At 48.4% G+C, this 19,575-nt stretch overlaps 1 protein-coding gene across 2 annotated transcripts in view; it reads right to left on the reverse strand.

Annotated features, from left to right (window-relative positions):
* The window catches only part of ECE1 (endothelin converting enzyme 1), a 115,729-nt gene that overhangs the window by 55,961 nt on the left and 40,193 nt on the right, over window positions 1-19,575 (reverse strand). Inside the window, exons 1-2 of one of the 2 annotated variants that reach the window (XM_060015648.1) lie at window positions 2,258-2,349; window positions 1,964-2,050 (exon numbers count right to left, since the gene is read on the reverse strand). In XM_060015648.1, the coding sequence (XP_059871631.1) occupies window positions 1,964-2,050; window positions 2,258-2,311 (141 nt within the window). In that variant the 5' untranslated portion in view covers window positions 2,312-2,349. Of the gene's footprint in view, window positions 1-1,963; window positions 2,051-2,257; window positions 2,350-19,575 lie in introns of those variants that run through there. The other variant, XM_060015653.1, reaches the window with a different exon arrangement.

Here is a 19,575-nt window from a genome sequence, read left to right on the forward strand (position 1 = left end):
TACCCACAGAAATGCCTCCAAATCCTTGAGGCAAGCTTTTTGGCTTTTCCTGTAGTAAAAATGGGCGATTTACCCAGTTTGGCAGTTTGGTGTACTGCCAACCAGTGGCAGTTTGCACTCCAACCACATGATAGCTGTGTGACCACAGGAATGTCCCCAACCTCTCTGAGAGTCAGCTTTGTCATGTGTAGCATAGCCACAGGGGCCCTTACCTCATGACCAGAAGGAAAAACAAGAATCCTAGCAGGCCCAGAAATATGTATTACATCCATTTTCTCTAACTCCATTTTAAAGATGAGGGAATTGCAACTTAAAGAGATTAAGCTGCTCACCCAAGATCACAAGTGGTGTCAAATTCAAAGGTGGGCCCCCGGCTTCAGAGACTGGGCTGCCTCCACTCTGCCAGGCAGCCTCAGGCGGATGAATGTACTTTGTGACCTGAAAAAAGGCTATACCCACGTGGGCTGCTGTTGTGATGATGACAACACAGCATATTATTTTGTTGTGAATTCCAAAATGCTTCTGTGCTGATATATTTAGAACCTTCTGTGAAAGATGAGACTGAAAAAGATTGCTGATTAGACTCTGTTTTGATTTGGGAAGGGAAAAGCGCTGCCACAGAAATCTAATTTCCTGCTGGATTTAGCCTCTTAAGAAGGGTCTACGGGGAAGAGGGTCTATACAGACTGCGTTTGATTTCTCACTCCCAGATTTCTAGCTCTGTGACCTAAGGCAAATTGTCTCCCCTGCTGGAGCCTCAGTTTCCTCATCTGTAAGTGGGAACAGTAATCCCTATAGCTCATGGGGGTGGTCCTGAAATTAAGTGGGATGATGTAGGTAGAGGTGCTCTGTTCCAGTGGGCAGACCACGTGGGATCATGAGTTTGGATCTCCCTGGGCCTATTTAACCAGTCTGGAGGAGGGACTCAATCAACACTGTTTCCCTTTACTAATATTATGATCCCAGCTTCTAAGAGCCTGAGTAGGGCTGGGCCTGGCAGCCTAAGTTTCCACACACCCTAAGTTTGCCCTTCAGAGGAGTTGTGATTTGTTGTCAGTTCACTGGGCAGCCCCAATACTCTCCTCAATGCCCCCCTTGGTCAACCTGGCAGAAGTCCTCCTGGACTGAGCTGCTCTAGCCTCTCTTTAAGCCGGTTTTTCGGAAGTCAGGTCACAGGGCCCCCTTGGGCATCCTTCGTATTTCCAACTCGCTCCCATCCACCTGCCTGAGTCCAAACCCAACCAGGGCTGAGGTCCTGGTCAGGACTGTCCCAACTCAGCCCCACAGGGGAAGAAGAGCAAAAGAAGCGACACTCACTGGTCTGCTACCAGGCAGGGAGGCAGTGGGCATATTGGAATCCCACAGGGGCAGACCCTGGGTGGGGGAGGAATTGGGCTTCCTGAGTAGGCTGAAAGGGGCAGGGAAAGGGGGAGCAGAGGATGGGCTCCAACCCCCAGCAAACTCAGGGACTGGGGGAAAAGAGGAAGAATGGGGTAATGCCCACCAGACAGGGTGACCAACCACCCCAGCTGGCCGAGGACTGACGGGATTCCAGGGCTTTCCATGCTACAACTGGGACAGTTTTAGACTCTGCCAGTAACGGGCTGTGTGACCCTGGGCAGGTCTCTCAGTACTCAGGGACGGCCTCTTCTGTGAAAAGAGAACTGGACCAGCTCACCTCTACAGGATGCTTCAACTCTGCCACCTGGCCTGTAGCCCCAGTAGCAGGTGGTCGTCAGGAGGGTTTGGGGAGGTGCAGGGCTGGGGAGGGGAGGCCGGTGGGGGGAGTCCAGAGCCTCAGGGGCACTCCTAATCCAGAAAGACTTTTTCGACAAGGAGCCCAGAGCTGCCGGTCTGGCACTGGCCCCCTGCCTCCCCACTGGCAGGATTGGGGCGGGGGCGGCAACAGCGCGACTGCCTGGTGGGCCTGGGCTGGGGGCTCACAGAGGGCCCGGGTTCCTACCTGCAGGTGGTTTGGGTACACGTCACCCTCGGAGAGCGAGTCCACCAGGTCCTCCTCGTCCAGCGTAGCCCGCTTGTAGGTTGACATCTGCAAGGCCAAGTGCAGCACGGACTCTCTTAGCGCCTCCATGGCTCTCACGCCCGAATGGGGAAGCGGCAACCCGCCGCCTCCGCTGCCGCGCCCCGCCCCGGCCGGGACACCGAGACCGGCCCACGGACCGGCCCGCGGCGGGGGAGGGGGGTTCCCTCCTCCCTCCGCCACCCCCTTCCCCGCTTATGCAACACCGCGCCTCACCCCCAGCGCCGACAGCGCGGCTGCCACCGGCCACGGCGGCCACAGGCTCCGCATGGTGCCCCCCGCGACGCCCGGATCCCCGCCGCCGCCGCCGCCGCCGCCGCCGCCGCCGAGCGCCCTCGGGTCTGGCCCGGGCGGGCCCGTATGTGAGGCTGGGCCGGGCTTCGCACCACCTTCGCGGGCGGGGCCTGATCGGCGCGGCTCCGGTTCCCTCCCTGGCCGCGCGGGGGAGACCACCCCAGGGCCGGAGTCCCCGGGGAGATGGAGGCTGCTCCCTTTCCCAGAGATGGGGTGGAGGGGCCTTACCCCAGCAGGCAGGAAGGGGGCTCGCAGCAGCCCCTCCTTCGAAGAAACATTAAATTCCCCTTCAAATAAACCTCTATGGCAGATACCAAAAGTCAGGTATTAGGAAAGTGCCCCTAATTTGGCCTACAACAGTCAAGAAAGAGGTTCCTCACCACTGTCCCTTAGGGGCCCCAAGAGCGGTCTTGCCCATTGGAGCTAGAAAGATTAGGGGGGAAAAAGAGGTGGTATAAAAAAAGGCATGTGTCTCCCCTCTCATTTCCGCCATCCTCTAGCTCAGGGGTCTTTAAGTCAGAGTTCATGATGATCTCAGAAAATTCCAGAGAACTCTCCTGACCTAGAATGAGAAATGTGACGTGTGTGCGCTTGGGTGGCTGGAGGGGAATCCCATGCTTGTCTCCAGGCTCACAGGTGTGACCTTACCCTCAAAACATTAACAGCTTGGGGCCTAGTTGAAAATCAGGAAGGTGACCCTTCCCTCAGATGTGGGGTGCTCAGGCACTCTCCCTCCCACCCGAGACCCCAGACAACCCTACCCAGCAGTTTCCCAAAGGACCCTCCGTATCCAGTGAGACCTGGGATTCCCCGCATTTATACATTTTTTTCAGCTTTCCAAAGTGCGCCTCTGTTCATTCCCATATTTGACTCTCACAGTCACACGTGTGTGAAGGAACAGGCACAGAGGGCTGAGGTGACATCCAGGGTCACAGACACAGTAACAGCTCCTGAGGTCTCCTGGCTTCGCCTTCTGCCTTCTTATAGCCCTCTCTGCAGCCGGAGCGAGCCTTTAACAGGAAATTCTGACCTTGTTACCCTTGCTTCAAACTCTGCAGGGACAGTCCCTTTACCAGTCCCCCATGGCCCCTGCTCACCCTGACCCTCATCTTGTGCTGCTCCCACCTCACTCACTCAGGCCCCAAATTCTCCGGCCCTTCCTCTGTTCCTCAGATTCTTTAAGTTTCTCCTTCCCTCAAGACCTTTATAGCGCTGTTGCCTCTATCTGGAACATTCTTTCCTCATCTCTACTCCTCCCACGGCCGGCTCCTGCTTCAGATGTCAGTTTAAATGTCGCCTCCTCAAATATCCCAACCATCCCAAGTAGACACCCAAATTCTCGATCATGGCACCCCATTTTCCCCTTCATAGTATTTACTGCACTCTGTTATTTATTTATTTATGTTGGTTTTTAGGTCTATCTCCTTTCCCCTCCCCAGAACTGTGAGTTTTATCAGGGCTGGGACCTTGTCTGGCACAGAGAATCCCGATCACCTGGCATACCACAGGTGCTCAATAAACTTAAAATGAATGGAGAACAATTAGAGGGGAAGTGAAAATTACTCTGGGGAAGTGCCTTTGAATCCCTGTGCATCTAATTTTGCACTGCCCAAAGACAAAGGACACATGTCTAAGCACCCTGGGAGAGGCAGGGTGCGTGGGAAGAATTTGAATTCTGGGGTCTTCTGCTCCACTCCCACTGGGTGCAGGACTTCCCATTACCCACCCGAGAGAGAGAAAGGGCTCCCAGGCTGCTTCATTTCATGCTGGGCTACAGCTGGGCTTTTTCCGAAATCAGGACTCTCCGCTACACTAAGCCACAGGTGTTACCTGCCCCAGGAAAAGACCCTTGAAAAAGAAATTCAAGTCACCAAACATCTCTACTGCCTGGCACAGCAGCTGCTACTTCCTAGGCACCTAGGGGTATGAGGTGTTTGTCAGTTCTTCTACATCCGTCATCTCATTTAAGCTCTTGGCTCTGAAGCAGGTATTCCTGGCCCCTTTTACAGAACCTGAAACTGAGGCTCGGGGAAGTAACTTGCCCAGGGGTAGTGAAGCAACGGCTCCTCCTTCCATCTCAGCTCAGAGGTCAGCCCTTCCGGAAAGCTCTCCTGACCGTTCTTCTCTGATCCCAAGCAGCATCTGGCCTCCTGTTCTGTATCCTCCGCCTCCCCAAGCCCCCCATCCCATGCTTCCTTCTGCTGAAAGCGCACAGCACCTTAAGTAGGAGAACCTTGAAGGCAGGGGTTGGGTCTCGTCAGGCCTTACATCCCCAAAGGCCTAGTCGGGGGCTGGAGCCTCCACAGGCATCTGAGCGAAGGTGAGAAGCGAAGGAGGAGGCTGGCAGCCCATCCCAGGGGCCGAGGCCAGCCTGTCCGTGCAGGGGTGACGAGGGAAGCTCACATACCTCTCGAGCAGAAATCCAGAAATCCGCGGAGATGAAGAGCTGTTTATTTTTCAGCGCACAAAAGATGAGGGGCCCTTCCTGAAATGCTGCCGGCCCGGGGCTGGGGAGTGAAACCGAACCCACCTCAGACGTGGGAATGGCTTAGCTGGCTCTGCCCCATGGGGAGCACAGTGGGCCCCAGTCAGCAAGTGACATTCCAACGACAGGGCAGCCCTATCTCTTACCTGCCAGGTTCTGGGCGGGGCCTTCCACACAATGTCTTGCTGGATCCCCACACCCACCAAGAGCCCCAACCTCAGCAGGTATCACTTCCCTTTTAGAAGGGGGAGGGGACTAGGCAGGGAGAGGGGCTGGGCAGACCAGACACCTAGAATGAGCCACTGGGCCCAATGTATCTCTCCCGACCCCGTGAAGCCCTGTGAGGTGGCGATCACCACCTCCACTTTACAGAGGAGAAGACTGAGGACTGGGGAGGTGGCGGCACACACCGTCCCCCGCCCCTACTGCCCCCCGCCCCTGCCCCAAGTCACCTGGCTAGAGAGTGAGATGCCGGGATGTGACCTCACCACGCTGCCTCCAGAGAACCCCAGGAACTCAGCTAGTGAGGGGCAGCGCTGGGCCTGAAACCTGGGTCCTGGCCCCCTGGTCCCGTGCTCTTTGTGGAGGGGGAGCTGCTTCTTCAGGTGGGACCTCGTGGAGTCCAGAGGCGCTGAGTGGCAGGGCAGCCAGCGCCGTTCTCCCTAATTCCCTCATTTGCGGTTGTGGGGATGCCCGCAGCCAGGGAGCTTCAGGGAAGGGGAAGAACCTCTGCTGCTCTGGGGGGAGTCTCTGCCTTGATCTGCTCGCTCCTCTCCCAGCTCCGCTGAGCCCCTGGATGTGAAATGTGGGCCTGGTGTTCGCGTGAGAAGGGCTTGGCGGAGACCAAGAATGGAGGAGTGGGAACCATGGTCCCCAGTCCTCCCGCTACACAGAGAAGGTGAGGAAAGCCCAGCTCTGGAAACCCCACCCTGTGCAAATCAAAGGCCTGGGGTGAACAGAAATGAGAAGTATTATAAATGCTCGTGTGTTTCTGACGACAAAGGCCTCTGGCCCAGGGGCAGGGCACTGGGTGTGATCCCACCGGGGATTTGCCCCGACTATGTTAGTCACTCAGATGGCTCTTGGGGTTGGTTTGCTCAAGGGCGGGGCTATCTTCCAAGAAATCTAGGAGCCCGTCAGAGGCAGCTGTAAGTGAAATTCAGAGGCTTGCGACTCCGTGGCCACATCCTCTGAGCCATTTTCACATTCTGTTTCTAAGTTTCAGCTCCTTAGGGGTGCTGCCCTTTGTGGCCAAAGGCCCCATCAGTTCTTGCCTCTCGTGCCGGTAATTAGCTGAGATCTGTTGAATCTTTACATGTCATCTAATACACACTCAGGTTACATGTTCGTTAAATACTTACACTTAACAAGCACAATGATAGAGTGAGCAATAGCTCTAGTTCCAAACCTCAGTTCAGATCCCCACTATGCCACTTCCCAGCTGCGTGAGCCCGGGCAAGTGACTCAGGCTCTCTGTGCCTCAGCTGTCCCATCTGTAAAACGGGGATGAAAATAATAGCACCTCCCTCGTAGGACTGTTGTGATACTTAAATGGTTAATATAAAGTGCTTAGAACAGTGCTGGGCACACAGCATGTGCCCACCAAGTGTTACCTGTTGTTATTTGTACCATCAATTCTTATCAAACACGAGGCTCAAAAGCCTGCAATAGATCCCCACCACCTAAAGAACAAAACCCAAACTCCTTAGCTTGGCATTCAAGGCCGCCTGGCAATTGGCCCAAACCTACCTCTCCAGACTCACCCTTTCCACGTACCTCTCAGGTGTGTGGCCGTCACCCTGACCCCTGATCTATCCCTCACTCAAAAGGAGTTTTCTGAGACCTTGATGTTTGTCAGGCCCTGTGCGGCAAGCTGAGGGGGCAGCCCTGAGCAGGACTTGGTCCCTACCCTCAAGGGACCTATGTTTCCCAAGACTGTGCCCCCTCCACCCCAACTACTGCTCTCCATGACTGGCTTACCTCCTCCTCCATGAAGTCCCCCGCCTCAGTCAGAGGGAATTATGCCCTTCCCTCTGGTGTACCCCCGGCATAGCACCTGCATTTTGTTCAGGCCTTTCTGTCTCGCTGTCTTTATCCCAGGGATGGACCTCGGGGGGATGGGCAGCAATCATTTTATTTCCCTCCATCCCTGGTGTCCAGCACAGAACCTGGTATATAGATAACTGGCTAATTTGTAGCCAAGATTTTCACCAAGGCAAAGGCATCTGTGAGTTCAGCAAAGAAGAAACAGTGGAGTTTAGTTACTTGATGACCATGTAAAATTCAAATAGGACAACTGTGGGCAAGGGGCATATAGTAAAAATATAGTCATCACTCCTGAAGATGACACCATGTAACATCTATTACGACCATTACATTATCTGTGACATTGCTCAGTGTCTTTTGCATGAGAAATTTCCATGTGATTAATTTCTTTTTAAATTTACCACCAAGTTCTTGGAGGAGTGAACTGCTTCTTAGCTCTTTGATTACAGGAATCACAGGAATTGGCTGAGGAAGCTCACAGCCAGATCAGAAGCTCACCTATGGGCACTTTTCTGGTCTTTATGTTCAGCTTTGTCCTTGTCCACATTTTCCACTCTATTTTCTCTGCTCCTGATTTTTCTTTTCTATTGCATATCATTATATTGGATGTGTTTCAGTTATAACCCATCAGGAATCCTCTGTGGAATAAAGTGAATTAGAAAAAACCTGTATCAGGAACATACCTTCCCTACTCTACTCTCCTGGGAATGCAGCTTCAAAATATTTATTCAACAGTGGGAGTGAGGCAATAAAGACAGACCTGGGCCCAACTCCAGGTTCCCTGGCTCATGTGACCATGTCATTTCCCTTCTAAGGCCTCAGTTTCCTCATTTATGAAAAGGTTCAGTGTAAAGATTAAATGAGCTGAAACAAATTGCCTGGCATAGAGTGTCCCACTCCCAAGTGACCCGGCACCTGGGGGACACACTACAGCACCCACCTCATAAATTGCTTTTCTTTATTTTCCTTCGTCACCTTTCCCATTTGCTTCCGCTCTCATCCAGGTTTTCTGATCTTGGCCTTAGTTCAGCTGACATTTGGCGAGAATTTAGCTCTGTTGCTGTACTCCAGGCAAAACCAACTGACTTCCTGGGTGTTGAGGCTAACGTCAGCAATAAGTCTAATTACCAAAAGATAGTACGTACTCTTGATACGATGTGATAAGAATGGTACTTTACCTCTGTGGCTTTCCTCCCCAAAGCACATTACCCCAGTCTAACCCTAAGAAAATATCAGACAAATCCCAATTGAGGGACAACCTATAGAATATCTACTGAGGACTCCTCAAAACTGTCAAGGTCATCAAAACGAGAAAAGTCTGAGAAACGGCCACAGGCAAGAGGAGCTTAAGGAGACATGACAGCTAAATGTAATGGGGTATCCTCAGTGGGATCCTAGAACAGAAAAAGGACATTAGGCAGAAACTTAAAGAAAAGTGAATCAAGTATAGACTTTAGTTAGTAATAATGTATCAATGTCAGTTCATTAATTGTGACAAATGTACCATATATTAATAATAGGGGAACTGGGTGTGGGGCGTAAAGGAACTCTCTGTTCTATCTTCCCAATAATGCTATAAATCTAAAACTATTCCAAAATAAAACATTTGTTAAAAAAAATAACTGGCTGCCCCCTAAAACAGAAAACAAAGTTGTCGGCACTGACACAAGCCCAGCACTGCCCAGTTCTCAAGGTTCTTTTATACCCTCATCTTATTTGTGTCTCATGATCAGTCACCCTGTGAAATAAGCCCAGGGATCCCCATTTTACAGATGAGGAGACTGAGGCCAGAGAAAGGAAGCAGCTTGCCTGTTAGTGGCAGACCTGAGACTCAAACCCAGATCTTCCTGACCCTCTCAGGGCCTCTTCCTCTTTTTCAGGTTGACCTCTTCTGGAGACTGTAGGCTGCCCATTCGGGATGTGGGAAATAGGGAGGGATATAACGGCGGGGGTGGGGGGCTGGGAAGGGAGATTCCACTCTGTGCCAGATGGAGCTGGAGGCCTGAGCATGGAAAGCAGGAAGGTGGGCAGGAGCTAGGGTGCAGTTAGGAGAGGTTTGTTAGGAGTTAAGGGAGGCCTAAAGGTGAGAAAGACTGGAAGGCCAAGGGCACAGAGCATACATGGGAGGTCAAGGCTGCTAACCACCTCCTCCTGGGAGGCAGCAACCCTGCCGGCCAATGAGTCGATCACCCTAGTCTGGACCAGAGTCCCAGGCTGGGCTCCCCTTAACGTGCCGGCAGTGGGAGACTTGCCTACACATGCCGGGAACTGAAAAACATTCACCTACTTGGCCTGGTGTTGACTCATCTGCCTGGGGGCCCCGGAGGCACTGAGAGCCTTACCTAGTGCTGCCGACGGACCGTGCCTCAGCGCCTGCCGAGGAGGCCCGCCCACACCCAAGCCCCAAACCTGGCTAGCAACCTCTTCCTTCTTCCCCGCGTAGGCCCTCCGACCACACCACCGACCGTTCAGGCCCCCTGCAAGGCTCCTACCATGCCTCTCTCCACCCCACCGTCCTGATGGTCTCCATCTGTCACCTCTGCGCCTCTGTCCAGGCCCACTTGGCTCTGCCCCGCCTCTGCCTGGAAGCCTTCCCTGATTAGACCCCCAGTCCGTCATCTCCCAGCTGGCTCCAGCAGAACCTTCTAAACTAATTGATACGATCCAGTCACTCTCCTTCTCACGCAGGCTTCCTGGAACTGGCAGAAGAAAGCATGAGCCTTGGCTGGGCTTCCAGCACTGCCCCCCCACCCACCCCAGGCCCTGATCGGCTCCTGGCGCCTCTCCAGCCTCTCTCACCCTCCCTCGCATGCTCGAACCTCAGTAAAACATGGTCAGCCCCCTAAACACACCATGCTTCCTCTTCCAGGCCTTTGCATGTCCACCGGCCTCTGCCTGGCCTTTGCTCTCCTCCCTCCCCTGGCTAACCCCTCAGCTCCCAGGCATCTTCCTACAGGCAGCCTTCTTGGACTTTACCGTGACCCTTGCTCTATGCTACCCAAAGGCAGCTACACAGCCTTCTAGCATCTCATCCCACCAGAGTGACCAGCAGCCAAGTGCAGCTGTGTGACCTTGACAAAGCTTCCTGCGCTTTGGTTTCCTCATCTATCAAATGATTATGGTATCCACTCCATAGGGTCTTTAAACATATTCAACAAGATGCATAAAGTCCTCAGTCCAGTGCCTCACAGAGAAGCAGTGCTCAGTAGATGTTAGTGTGTGTGGCGGTGGGTTCAGAAAGGGCTGGCTCTTCAGGTCACACTGAAGATGATGGAAGATGGGAAGAGGAGGAACTGGGAGGACCTATGACACGCCAGGCACCGCACCTGGTCTCCTTGACTCTTCCCGGTTACACAGCGTAAAACTACTGTAATACAAGGAAGGTCTAAAACTTCCCTAAGGTCACACTTCTGGTAACTAACAAAGCCTGGGCTGGAGCCCAGGTGTATCTATTCCCAAAACTTGTGGTTTTGCCATTATGACAAATACGATGGCAGCCCCAACCTGCTCCATCCCTACCACTTCAGGCACACCTCTTGGCCGGGTTAAAGGGGCTGGGTTGTCCACTCTTACAGCCAAGCACCAAGTTCAAGGCAGACCAGGAACCTGCAGCGGGCACTAAGCTGTGCAGGATGACCAGGCTGGGTAAGTCCCAGGCCGGGAAGACCAAGCATGCCCAAGCATTTGTCGATATAATCACATAAACTTCGGACAAAGCTCATCTGTCTCCCTTAGTGATATTTATAATGGTGATGACTGAGCTGCCCAGTAATTAGGCTCAGCCAGGAAGCAGTTCATGGAACTGGTTATAATTAGTATTTGTGTTACACGGGTGGGATGCTGACGACTGGGATGAGGGGGAGGAAGCAGGCGGGGCAGGAAGCCTTGGGGACTCCTTGGATCCCTAAACAGAGGTGGCCAGGGCCCTCGCACTTTGTCCAGGCCCTGTGCCAACCGACTCATGTGGATAATCCTGTTTAGCTTTCATGATAACTCCATGATGTGGGCCCCATTATCCCTTTTCTAGGGCGAGGGAACAGGTTCAGAGAGGTCCTTTCACTTGTGCAAAGTCACACAGCCAGTGAAGAACAGAGCCAGGGTCCATACAGGCCTGCCCATCTTCCCCTCCAGCCCAGTGATGTCCTAGACATAAGGAAGTAATCAGGACTTGGGCTGGGAGGCAGGAGATCTGTATTCTGGACTGAGTTCCAACACTGCCTTACCCTGGGCCTCAGCTAGTGACTTCCCCTCTGCAGGACAAAAAGAGAAAGTGTGCCTGTCAGGCTGGGAGTGGCTGAGAGTGTGAACTTGGGAGCTAGGCTCCTGGGATTCTAAGCTCTGGGCAAGCCACTTAACCAACTAAGCCTCAGTGTCCTCATCTGTAAAATGGAGACCAGTATTGTCCTCATAGGGTTGTGAGGGTTAAGTTAAAAAACTCAGAACAATGCCCGAATATTATCATCATTTATGGGAAAGGCACATGCTTTGGAGTCAGTTTTTCCATCTGTAAAATGGGGAGGTAGTTACTGGATTCAAACAGTGGTTTGAAAGCATATGCTTTTTAACCCCATAGAGCCCTCTATTTATTATTTTTAGTTAACACATCCAGTTTTTATTTTGTTTTAATTTTATTTATTTTTGAAGTATAACTGACCTAAACACTATGTTAGTTCCAGGTGTACAATATAGTGATTTGATATTTCTATACATTACAAAAGGATCACCACAGTAAGTCCAGCTAGCATCAGTCACCATACAAAATTATTTCAATATTATTGACTATATTCCTCATGTTGTACATTTCATTCCTGTGACTCTTTTATTTTGCCACTAGAAGTCTGTACCTCTTAATCTCCCTCACTTATTTCACTCATCCCGCTACTTGCCTTCCCTCAGTCAACCACCTGTTCGCTCTCTGCATCTATGACTCTGTTTCTGTTTTGTTACATTTGTTCATTTGTTTTGTTTTTTAGATTCCACATGTAAGTAAAATCACACTGTATTTGTCTTTCTCTGTCTGACTTATTTTACTTAGCATAATACCCTCTAGATCTATCCATGTTGTTGCAAATGGCAAGATTTCATTCTTTTTTATGGCTTAGTAATATTCCATTTTATATACACACATATGCACGCACACGCACACACACACACCACATCTTTATCCATTCAACTATCAATGGGCACTTAGGTTGCTTCCATGTCTTGACTATTTTACATAATGCTGCAATGAGCGCTGGAGTGCATATATCTTTTCAAATTAGTGTTTTTGTTTTCTTCAGAAAAATACCCAGAAGTGGAATTGCTGGATAATATGGTAGTTCTATTTTTGAATTTTTGAGGAACCTTCATATTATTTTCCATAGTGGCTATACCAGTTTATATTCCTACTAATGGTGCATGAAGGTTCTCTTTTCTTCACATCCTTGCCAACACTTGTTCTTTTTTTTGATTACTGTAGCTTTGTATGATAGTTTGAAATCAGGGAGCATATCTTTAGTTTTGTGCTTTTTCAAGATTGTTTTGGCTATCTGGGGGTCTTTTTTGTTTCCATACAAATTTTAGAATTATTTGTTCCGGTTCTGTGAAAAATGTCATTGGTATTTTGATATGGATTTCATTGAACCTGTATATTGCCTTGAGCAGTATGGTCATTTTAACAACAGTAACTCTTCCAATCCCTAAGCATGGTATATCTTTACATTTTTTGTGTGTCTTCTTCAATTTATTTCATCAGTGTCTTACAGTTTTTAGTGTGTAGGTCTTTTACCTCCCTGGTTAAACTTATTCCTAGGTATTTTACTCTTTTGGATGCAATTGTAAACAGGACTGTCTTCTTAATTTCTTCTTCTGATAAATCATTGTTGGTGCATATAAACACAATAGTTTATTGAATATTAATTTTGTATCATGCAACTTTACTAAATTCATTTATTAGTTCTAATAGTTTTTTATAAGATCTTTAGGACTTGCTATATATGGTGTCATGTCATCTGCAAACAATGACAGCTTTACTTCTTCCTTTCCAGTTTGGATTCCCTTTATTTCTTTTTCTTGCCTGATTTCTGCAGCTAGGACTCCCAATACTACGTTGAATAAAGGTGGTGAGAGTGGGCATTCTGTCTTGTTCCTGATCTTAGAGGAAATGCTTTCAGCTTTTCAACATTGAGTATGATGTTAGCTGTGGGCTTGTCATATATGGCTTTTATTATGTTGAGATATGTTCCCTCTACACCCACTTTATTGAGAGTTTTTATCATAAATGGATGTTGAATTTTGTCAAAAGCTTTTTCTGCATCTATTGAGATTATCATATGATTTTTATTCTTCAATTTGTTAATTCGATGTATCACATTGATTGATTTGCAAATATTGAACCATCCTTGCATCCCTGGGATAAATCGCACTTGATCATTGTGTATGATCCTTTTGATGTATTGTTGAATTTGGTTTGCTAATACTTTGCTGAGGATCTTTGCTTCTATGTTCATCAGTGATATTGGTCTATAATTTTTTTCTTTTCTTTCTTTCCTTCCTCCCTTCCTCCCCCCCACTCCCTCCCTCCCTCCCTCCCTCCCTTCCTTTGTGCGGTGTCTTTGTCTGCTTTTGGTAACAAGGTGATACTTGCCTCTAAAATGAGTTTGGAAGCATTCCTTCCTCTTCAAGGGTTTTTGGAATAGTTTGAGAAGAATAAGTGTTCACTCTTCTTTAAATGTTTTGTAGAATTCACCTGTGAAGCCATCTGGTCCTGGAGTTTTGTTTGTTGGGAGGTTTTTTTTTTTTTAATTATTACTACTGATTCAATTTCATTACTGGTAATTGGTCTTCATATTTTCTATTTCTTCCTGATTCAGTCTTCGGAGATTGTAGGAATCTATTCATTTCTTCTAGGTTGTCCGTCTTATTGACAAATAATTGTTCATAGTAATCTCTTAAGATCCTTTCATTTCTGTGCTGTTGGTTGTAACTTTTCCTCTTTCATTCCCGACTTTATGTATGTGGGCTCTCTTCTCTTTTGGGGGGATGAGTCTGGCTAAATGTTTATCAGTTTCATTTATGCTTTCAAAACCATCTTGTATTCATTGATCTTTTCTATTGTTTTTTAGTCTCTCTTTATTTCTGCTCTGATCTTTGTGATTTATCTCCTTCTATTAACTTTGGGTCCTGTTTGTCTTTTTTCTAGTTCCCTTAGGTGTAAGGTTAGGTTAAGATTTTTCCTTGTTTCCTGATGTAGGCTTGTATCGCTATAAACTTCTCTCTTAGAACTGCTTTTGCTGCATCCCATAGATTTTGCATCATTGTGTTTCCATTTTAATTTGTCTCCATGTATTTTTTAATTTCTTTTTTGATTTCTTCAGTGACTCATTCGTTGTTTAGTAGCATATTGTTTACCTCCATTGTTTGTGTTTTTTGCAGTTTTTTCCCTTGTAATTGATTTCTAGCCTCATAGCATTGTGATCAGAAAAGATGCTTGATATGATTTCAGTGTTTCTAAATTTATTGAGACTGGGGGCTTCCCTGGTGGCGCAGTGGTTGAGAGTCCACCTGCCGATGCAGGGGACATGGGTTCGTGGCCCGGTCCGGGGAGATCCCACATACTGCGGAGCAGCTGGGCCCGTGAGCCATGGCTGCTGAGCCTGTGCGTCTGGAGCCTGTGCTCCACAACGGGAGAGGCCACAACAGTGAGAGGCCCGCGTACCGCAAAAAAAAAAAAATTTATTAAGACTGGTTTTGTGGCCTAGTATGTGATCTGTTCTAGAGAATGTTCCATGAGCACTTGAAAGAAATGTATACTCTGCTGCTTTTGCATAGAATGTTCTATATATATATCTATTAAGTCCATCTGCCCTAATGTGTCATTTAAGGCCAGTGTTTCCCTATTGATTTTCTGTCTGGATAATCTGTCCACTGATGTAAGTGGAGTGTTAAAGTCCCTGCTATTATTGTGTTACTGTCAATTTCTCCTTTTATGTCTGTTAATATTTGCCTTATATATTTAGGTACTCCTATGTTGGGTGCATATATATTTACAATTGTTATATCTTCTTGATGAATTGATCCCTTTATCATTATGTAATGTCCTTCTGTGTCTCTTTAATTTTTACAGTCTCTGTTTAAAGTCTATTTTGTTTGATATTAGTATTGCCACCTCAGCTTTCTTGTTTGTTTGTTTGTTTTTGGCCACCCCGCATGGTTTGTGGGATTTTAGTTCCCTGACCAGGGATTGAACCTAGGCCCTTAGCAGTGAAAGCACAGAATCCTAACCGCTGGACCACCACGGAATTCCCCACCCCAGCTTTCTTTCCATTTCCATTTGCATGGATATCTTTTCTATCCCCTCACCTTCAGTCTGTGTGTCTTTAGATCTGAAGTGAGTCTCTTGTAGGAAGCATATATATGGGTCTTTTTTTTAAAAAAAAAACCATTCAGCCACTCTATGTCTTTTTTTTTTTTGCTGTACGCGGGCCTCTCACTGTTGTGGCCTCTCCCGTTGCAGAGCACAGGCTCCAGACGCGCAGGCCCAGTGGCCACGGCCCACGGGCCCAGCCACTCCGTGGCACGCGGGATCCTCCTGGATCAGCAGGCGGACTCTCGACCACTGACCCACCAGGGAAGCCCCACTCTATGTCTTTTGATTGGAGCATTTAGTCATTTACATTTAAAGTAATTATTGACAGGTGTGTACTTATTCCCATTTTTTTTGTTGTGTCCTGGTTGTTTTTGTAGTTCTTTTTTGTTTCTTTCTTCTTCTTTTGCTCTCTTCCCTTATGATTTGATGACTATCTTTAGAGTTAATGTTTAGATTCCTTTATCTTCTTTTGTGTCTACCTATTCCAGATTTTTGGTTTGTGGTTATCATGAGGTTTATATATAACAACATATATATACACACACACACACACATATATGAATATGATATTTATATGAGTATTTTAAATCGATGATCTCTTAAGTTCAAATGCATTCTAAAAACCTTGCATTTTTACTTCCCCTCCCCACACGTAATGTTCTTGACTTCATATTTTACATCTGTTTGCTTTGTGTATCCCTCATTGTGGATATAGATGATTTATACTACTTTTGTCTGTTAACCTCCCTACTGGCTTTATACGTGGTTGATCTACTACCTTTATGTATATTTGCTTTTACCAGTGAGATTTTTCCCCTTGGAATTTTCATATTTCTGGTTGTGGTCTTTTACCAATTAGAGAAGTTCCTTTCACATTTCTTGTAAAGCTAGTTTAGTAGTGCTGAACTCCTTTAGCGTTTGCTTATCTGTAAAACCCTGTATCTCTCCTTCAAATCTGAATGATTGCCTTGCCAGGTAGAGTATTCTTGGTTGTATGTTTTTCTTTTCATTACTTTAAATATATCATGCCACTCCCTTCTGGCCTGCAAAGTTTCTGCTGAAAAGTCAGCTGCTCATCTTATAGGAGTTCCCTTAAATAGTTGCTTTTCTCTTGCTGCTTTTAAGATTCTCTCTTTATCTTTTGCCATTTTAATTACTATGTCTTTGTGTGGACCTCTTTGGGTTCATCTTGTTTGGGACTCTGTACTCCTGGACCTGGATATCTGTTTCCTTTCCCAGGTTAGGGAAGTTTTCAGCTACTATCTTTTCAAATAGGTTCTCTGCCCCTTTCTTTCTCTCTTCTCCTTCTGGGACCCCTATAATGTGAATCTTAGTGTGCTTGATGTTGTTCCAGAGGTTCCTTAAACTATCCTCATTTTTTAAAAATTCTTCTTTTTTTTTCTCTTCAGCTTGGGTGATTTCCACTATTCTGTCTTCCACTTCACTGATCCATTCCTCTGAATCATCTAATCTATTGCTGATTCCTTCTAGTGCATTTTTAATTTCAGTTCTTATATTCTTCAGCTGTTTGGTTCCTCTTTCTATTTTCTAACTCTTCCTTAAACTCCTCACTGTGTACGTCCATTCTTCCAAATTCATTGAGCATCTTTATGATCATTCCCTTGAATTTTTTTATTGGGTAGACTGCTTATCTCCATTTCACTTAGTTCTTCCTCTTGGGTTTTATCTTGTTCTTTTGTTTGGAACATATTCCTCTGTTGCCTCATTTTGCATAATTCTGTTTTTATTTCCATGTATAAGGTAGGTTTATTACATTTCCCAATCTTGGAGAAGTGGCCTTTTGTAGGAGATGTCTTATGAAGCCAGCAGAACACTCCCACTGGTCACCAGAGCTGTATACTCTAGGGGTGCCCCCTATGTGGGCTGTGTGAGCCCTTCTGTTGTGGTAGGGCCAACTACTGTGGGTGGGGTAGGTGGGGGACCAGTTGGCTACCAGGCCCTGCCTTGTGCAGGGCCTGCTGGCCTGCTGGTGGGTGGGTCTGGGTCCTGTAGAGCCCTTTGGTTTTTGTTTTGTTTTGTTTTTGTTTTTGTTTTTTTGGGCTGCACCATACGGCTTGCAGGATCTTAGCTCCCCGACCAGGGATCAAACCCGGTCCCCTGCAGTGGAAGTGTGCAGTCCTAACTACTGGACCACCAGGGAATTCCCAGAGCCCTTTGTTTTTAAAAACTTAACACTGCAACCCAAAACACCAAAGAGATATAAGTGGAGTTGCCACTTACGCATTCAATGACCCCATATCCTGACCCTGAGCCTGGTTTCCTCAGAGGTTCCAAGAAAGAGAGTTTGAAAAATCCCTCATCTATGTTTCTCTCTGAGAATTAATGGTTCTAAAGCTCTGATATCAAAGTGAGGTGGATGCAGGCAATGGTGGTCTGGGGCTGGGATGGTGTCACCCAGTGTGGGTGGGACAGACTGGGCCACACCTATGGCAGAGTTCACTGGGGCCTGTTGGCTGTCACCATTCAAGCTAGATAGCTGTTTCCCCAAGAGGTGACTGAGAAGCAGGGGAAAGAGCACTGGACTTGGAATCAGGTGGATGGACCCACATTCCAGCCCAGCCACATGGCCTCGGTCAAGTCGCATCACCTCTCTGGGCCTCACTGTCCTCAACTATAAGATGGGCATGATAACATCGTTCTCATCTAGTGACATCAGGACCAAACTGAACCACATGCATGTAAAGGCTTTGCAACTGTGAAAGACTGGCCCAAATCAATATTTTCACTTATTTCTGGTAGATTATTTTCCCTTCCTAAGAGCACAGAGTCTGCAGCCAGACTATGTAGGTTCAAATCTCGATGCCACCATGTACTGGCTGAGGGCCCAGGGTCCAATTATCGAGCCTGTTTCCTCCTGTGTAAAATGACAACATAAAGGAAGGGCTTAGCATAGTGCCTGGCACACAGTAAGTGCTCAATAGGTGTCTGCTGCTCTTGGTGCGGGGAACAATAACTAATGGCAAACTTGCTCCCTAGTGCCCTCATCCAGTGTAGACATAGTTGAAGAGAGGTGAGTGGCTCCTTTTGACCCTGTAAAGCATGCAAGTTCAAAAGCTGTAGTTGAGATTTTTTGGTTCTGCACTGAAGTGTGGAGCAAGCTTTCCCGGGCTACACTGGGGATATGCCTGTCCTCTGTCCTTAAAGTCCAATTCAATTCAATAGCTGTTTCCTAGAGGTTCTGTGATGCCTGGATATTGAGCACCTATCATATGCCAGGCCCTCACCATAACCCTGCATGGTAGGTAGCACTGTACCCATTTGACAGATGAGGAAACTGAGGTTCAGAGAGGTGACATGAGCACCTCAAGGCCAGGCTGCCCCTTCATGACGCACAGGATCTGGAGCCAGGCCCAGGGGGCTCCCCTGGTGTGGAGGCTGCTGGAAGGCTTGTGAGGGCCCTGGGGTACCAGCCCATGTTACTTGGTGTTTTGGTGGGTAGTGGTGTTCTGGCCTCACCCTGTCATGTCCCTCAGGCTTCTGAAACACTTCCCTGCCAGTGAACACAGCCCAGCCCTGCCATGTCATCCCTCCTACAGCCCACGGCCGACGACCCTTTGCTGTGCACCAGAACGGTTGTGAGCACTCTGCATTCATCACTCATTCAATCCCACCAACGACTGGAAGTGATCTCTACCTCTCTGAGCCTCGGCTTTCTCATTGGTAATATGGGTAATAATAAGAGTACATCTCTCAAAAGTGGGTGTGAAGACCTAATTGGAAAAAAAAAATAACGGCAAACACTTATTTAGCACTTACTTCAGGACAGGTCCTGGCTCAGTGACACAGGCAAGGGCCAGAGGGGAGGGTCTGGCCTCTCCCTGTCATGTCCCTCAGGCTTCTGGAACACTCCCCTGCAGTGACCACAGACCTTCTTTCCCCACAACTCCGGGTCCTGAGGAATGCGGCCAAATGGAGCAGCAAAAGCACGTGAGTGGGAGCTAGAAGTCCGGGTCTGGTCCTGGCTGTGCCCTCTCTGGGCCTCAGTTTCCTCTCCCGCGGATGTGCTAGAGGTCAGTGGAAATGCAGCACTGTTTGGCCTGGTGATCCTATCTTCCCCTTTCCAACCTCCCCAGGGGACAGGCTTGTCTGAACGAAGCGCCTGTGGGTGGAGATGCCCCAGCCACCAGCTCTCCGCAGCGGCAGCCTGGCCTGGCCCTGGGCTGGCTGGCTGATTCTTCTGCTGTCACCTCCTCCTCTCCCCTGCCACCCTCTGGGCCTGGGCCCTCTCCCTGCCAGGTTCCTGCTGCTTCTGTCCTCACTTGCCCAGTGCTCCCTGACACCCTCATCAAGCATCAGCCATGCTTCCATCCTTCCAACCCCACCCCTGGCTGCTTTCCC

Source organism: Delphinus delphis, chromosome 1, assembly GCF_949987515.2.
Source record: "Delphinus delphis chromosome 1, mDelDel1.2, whole genome shotgun sequence".
NCBI classification, from domain to species: domain Eukaryota; kingdom Metazoa; phylum Chordata; class Mammalia; order Artiodactyla; family Delphinidae; genus Delphinus; species Delphinus delphis.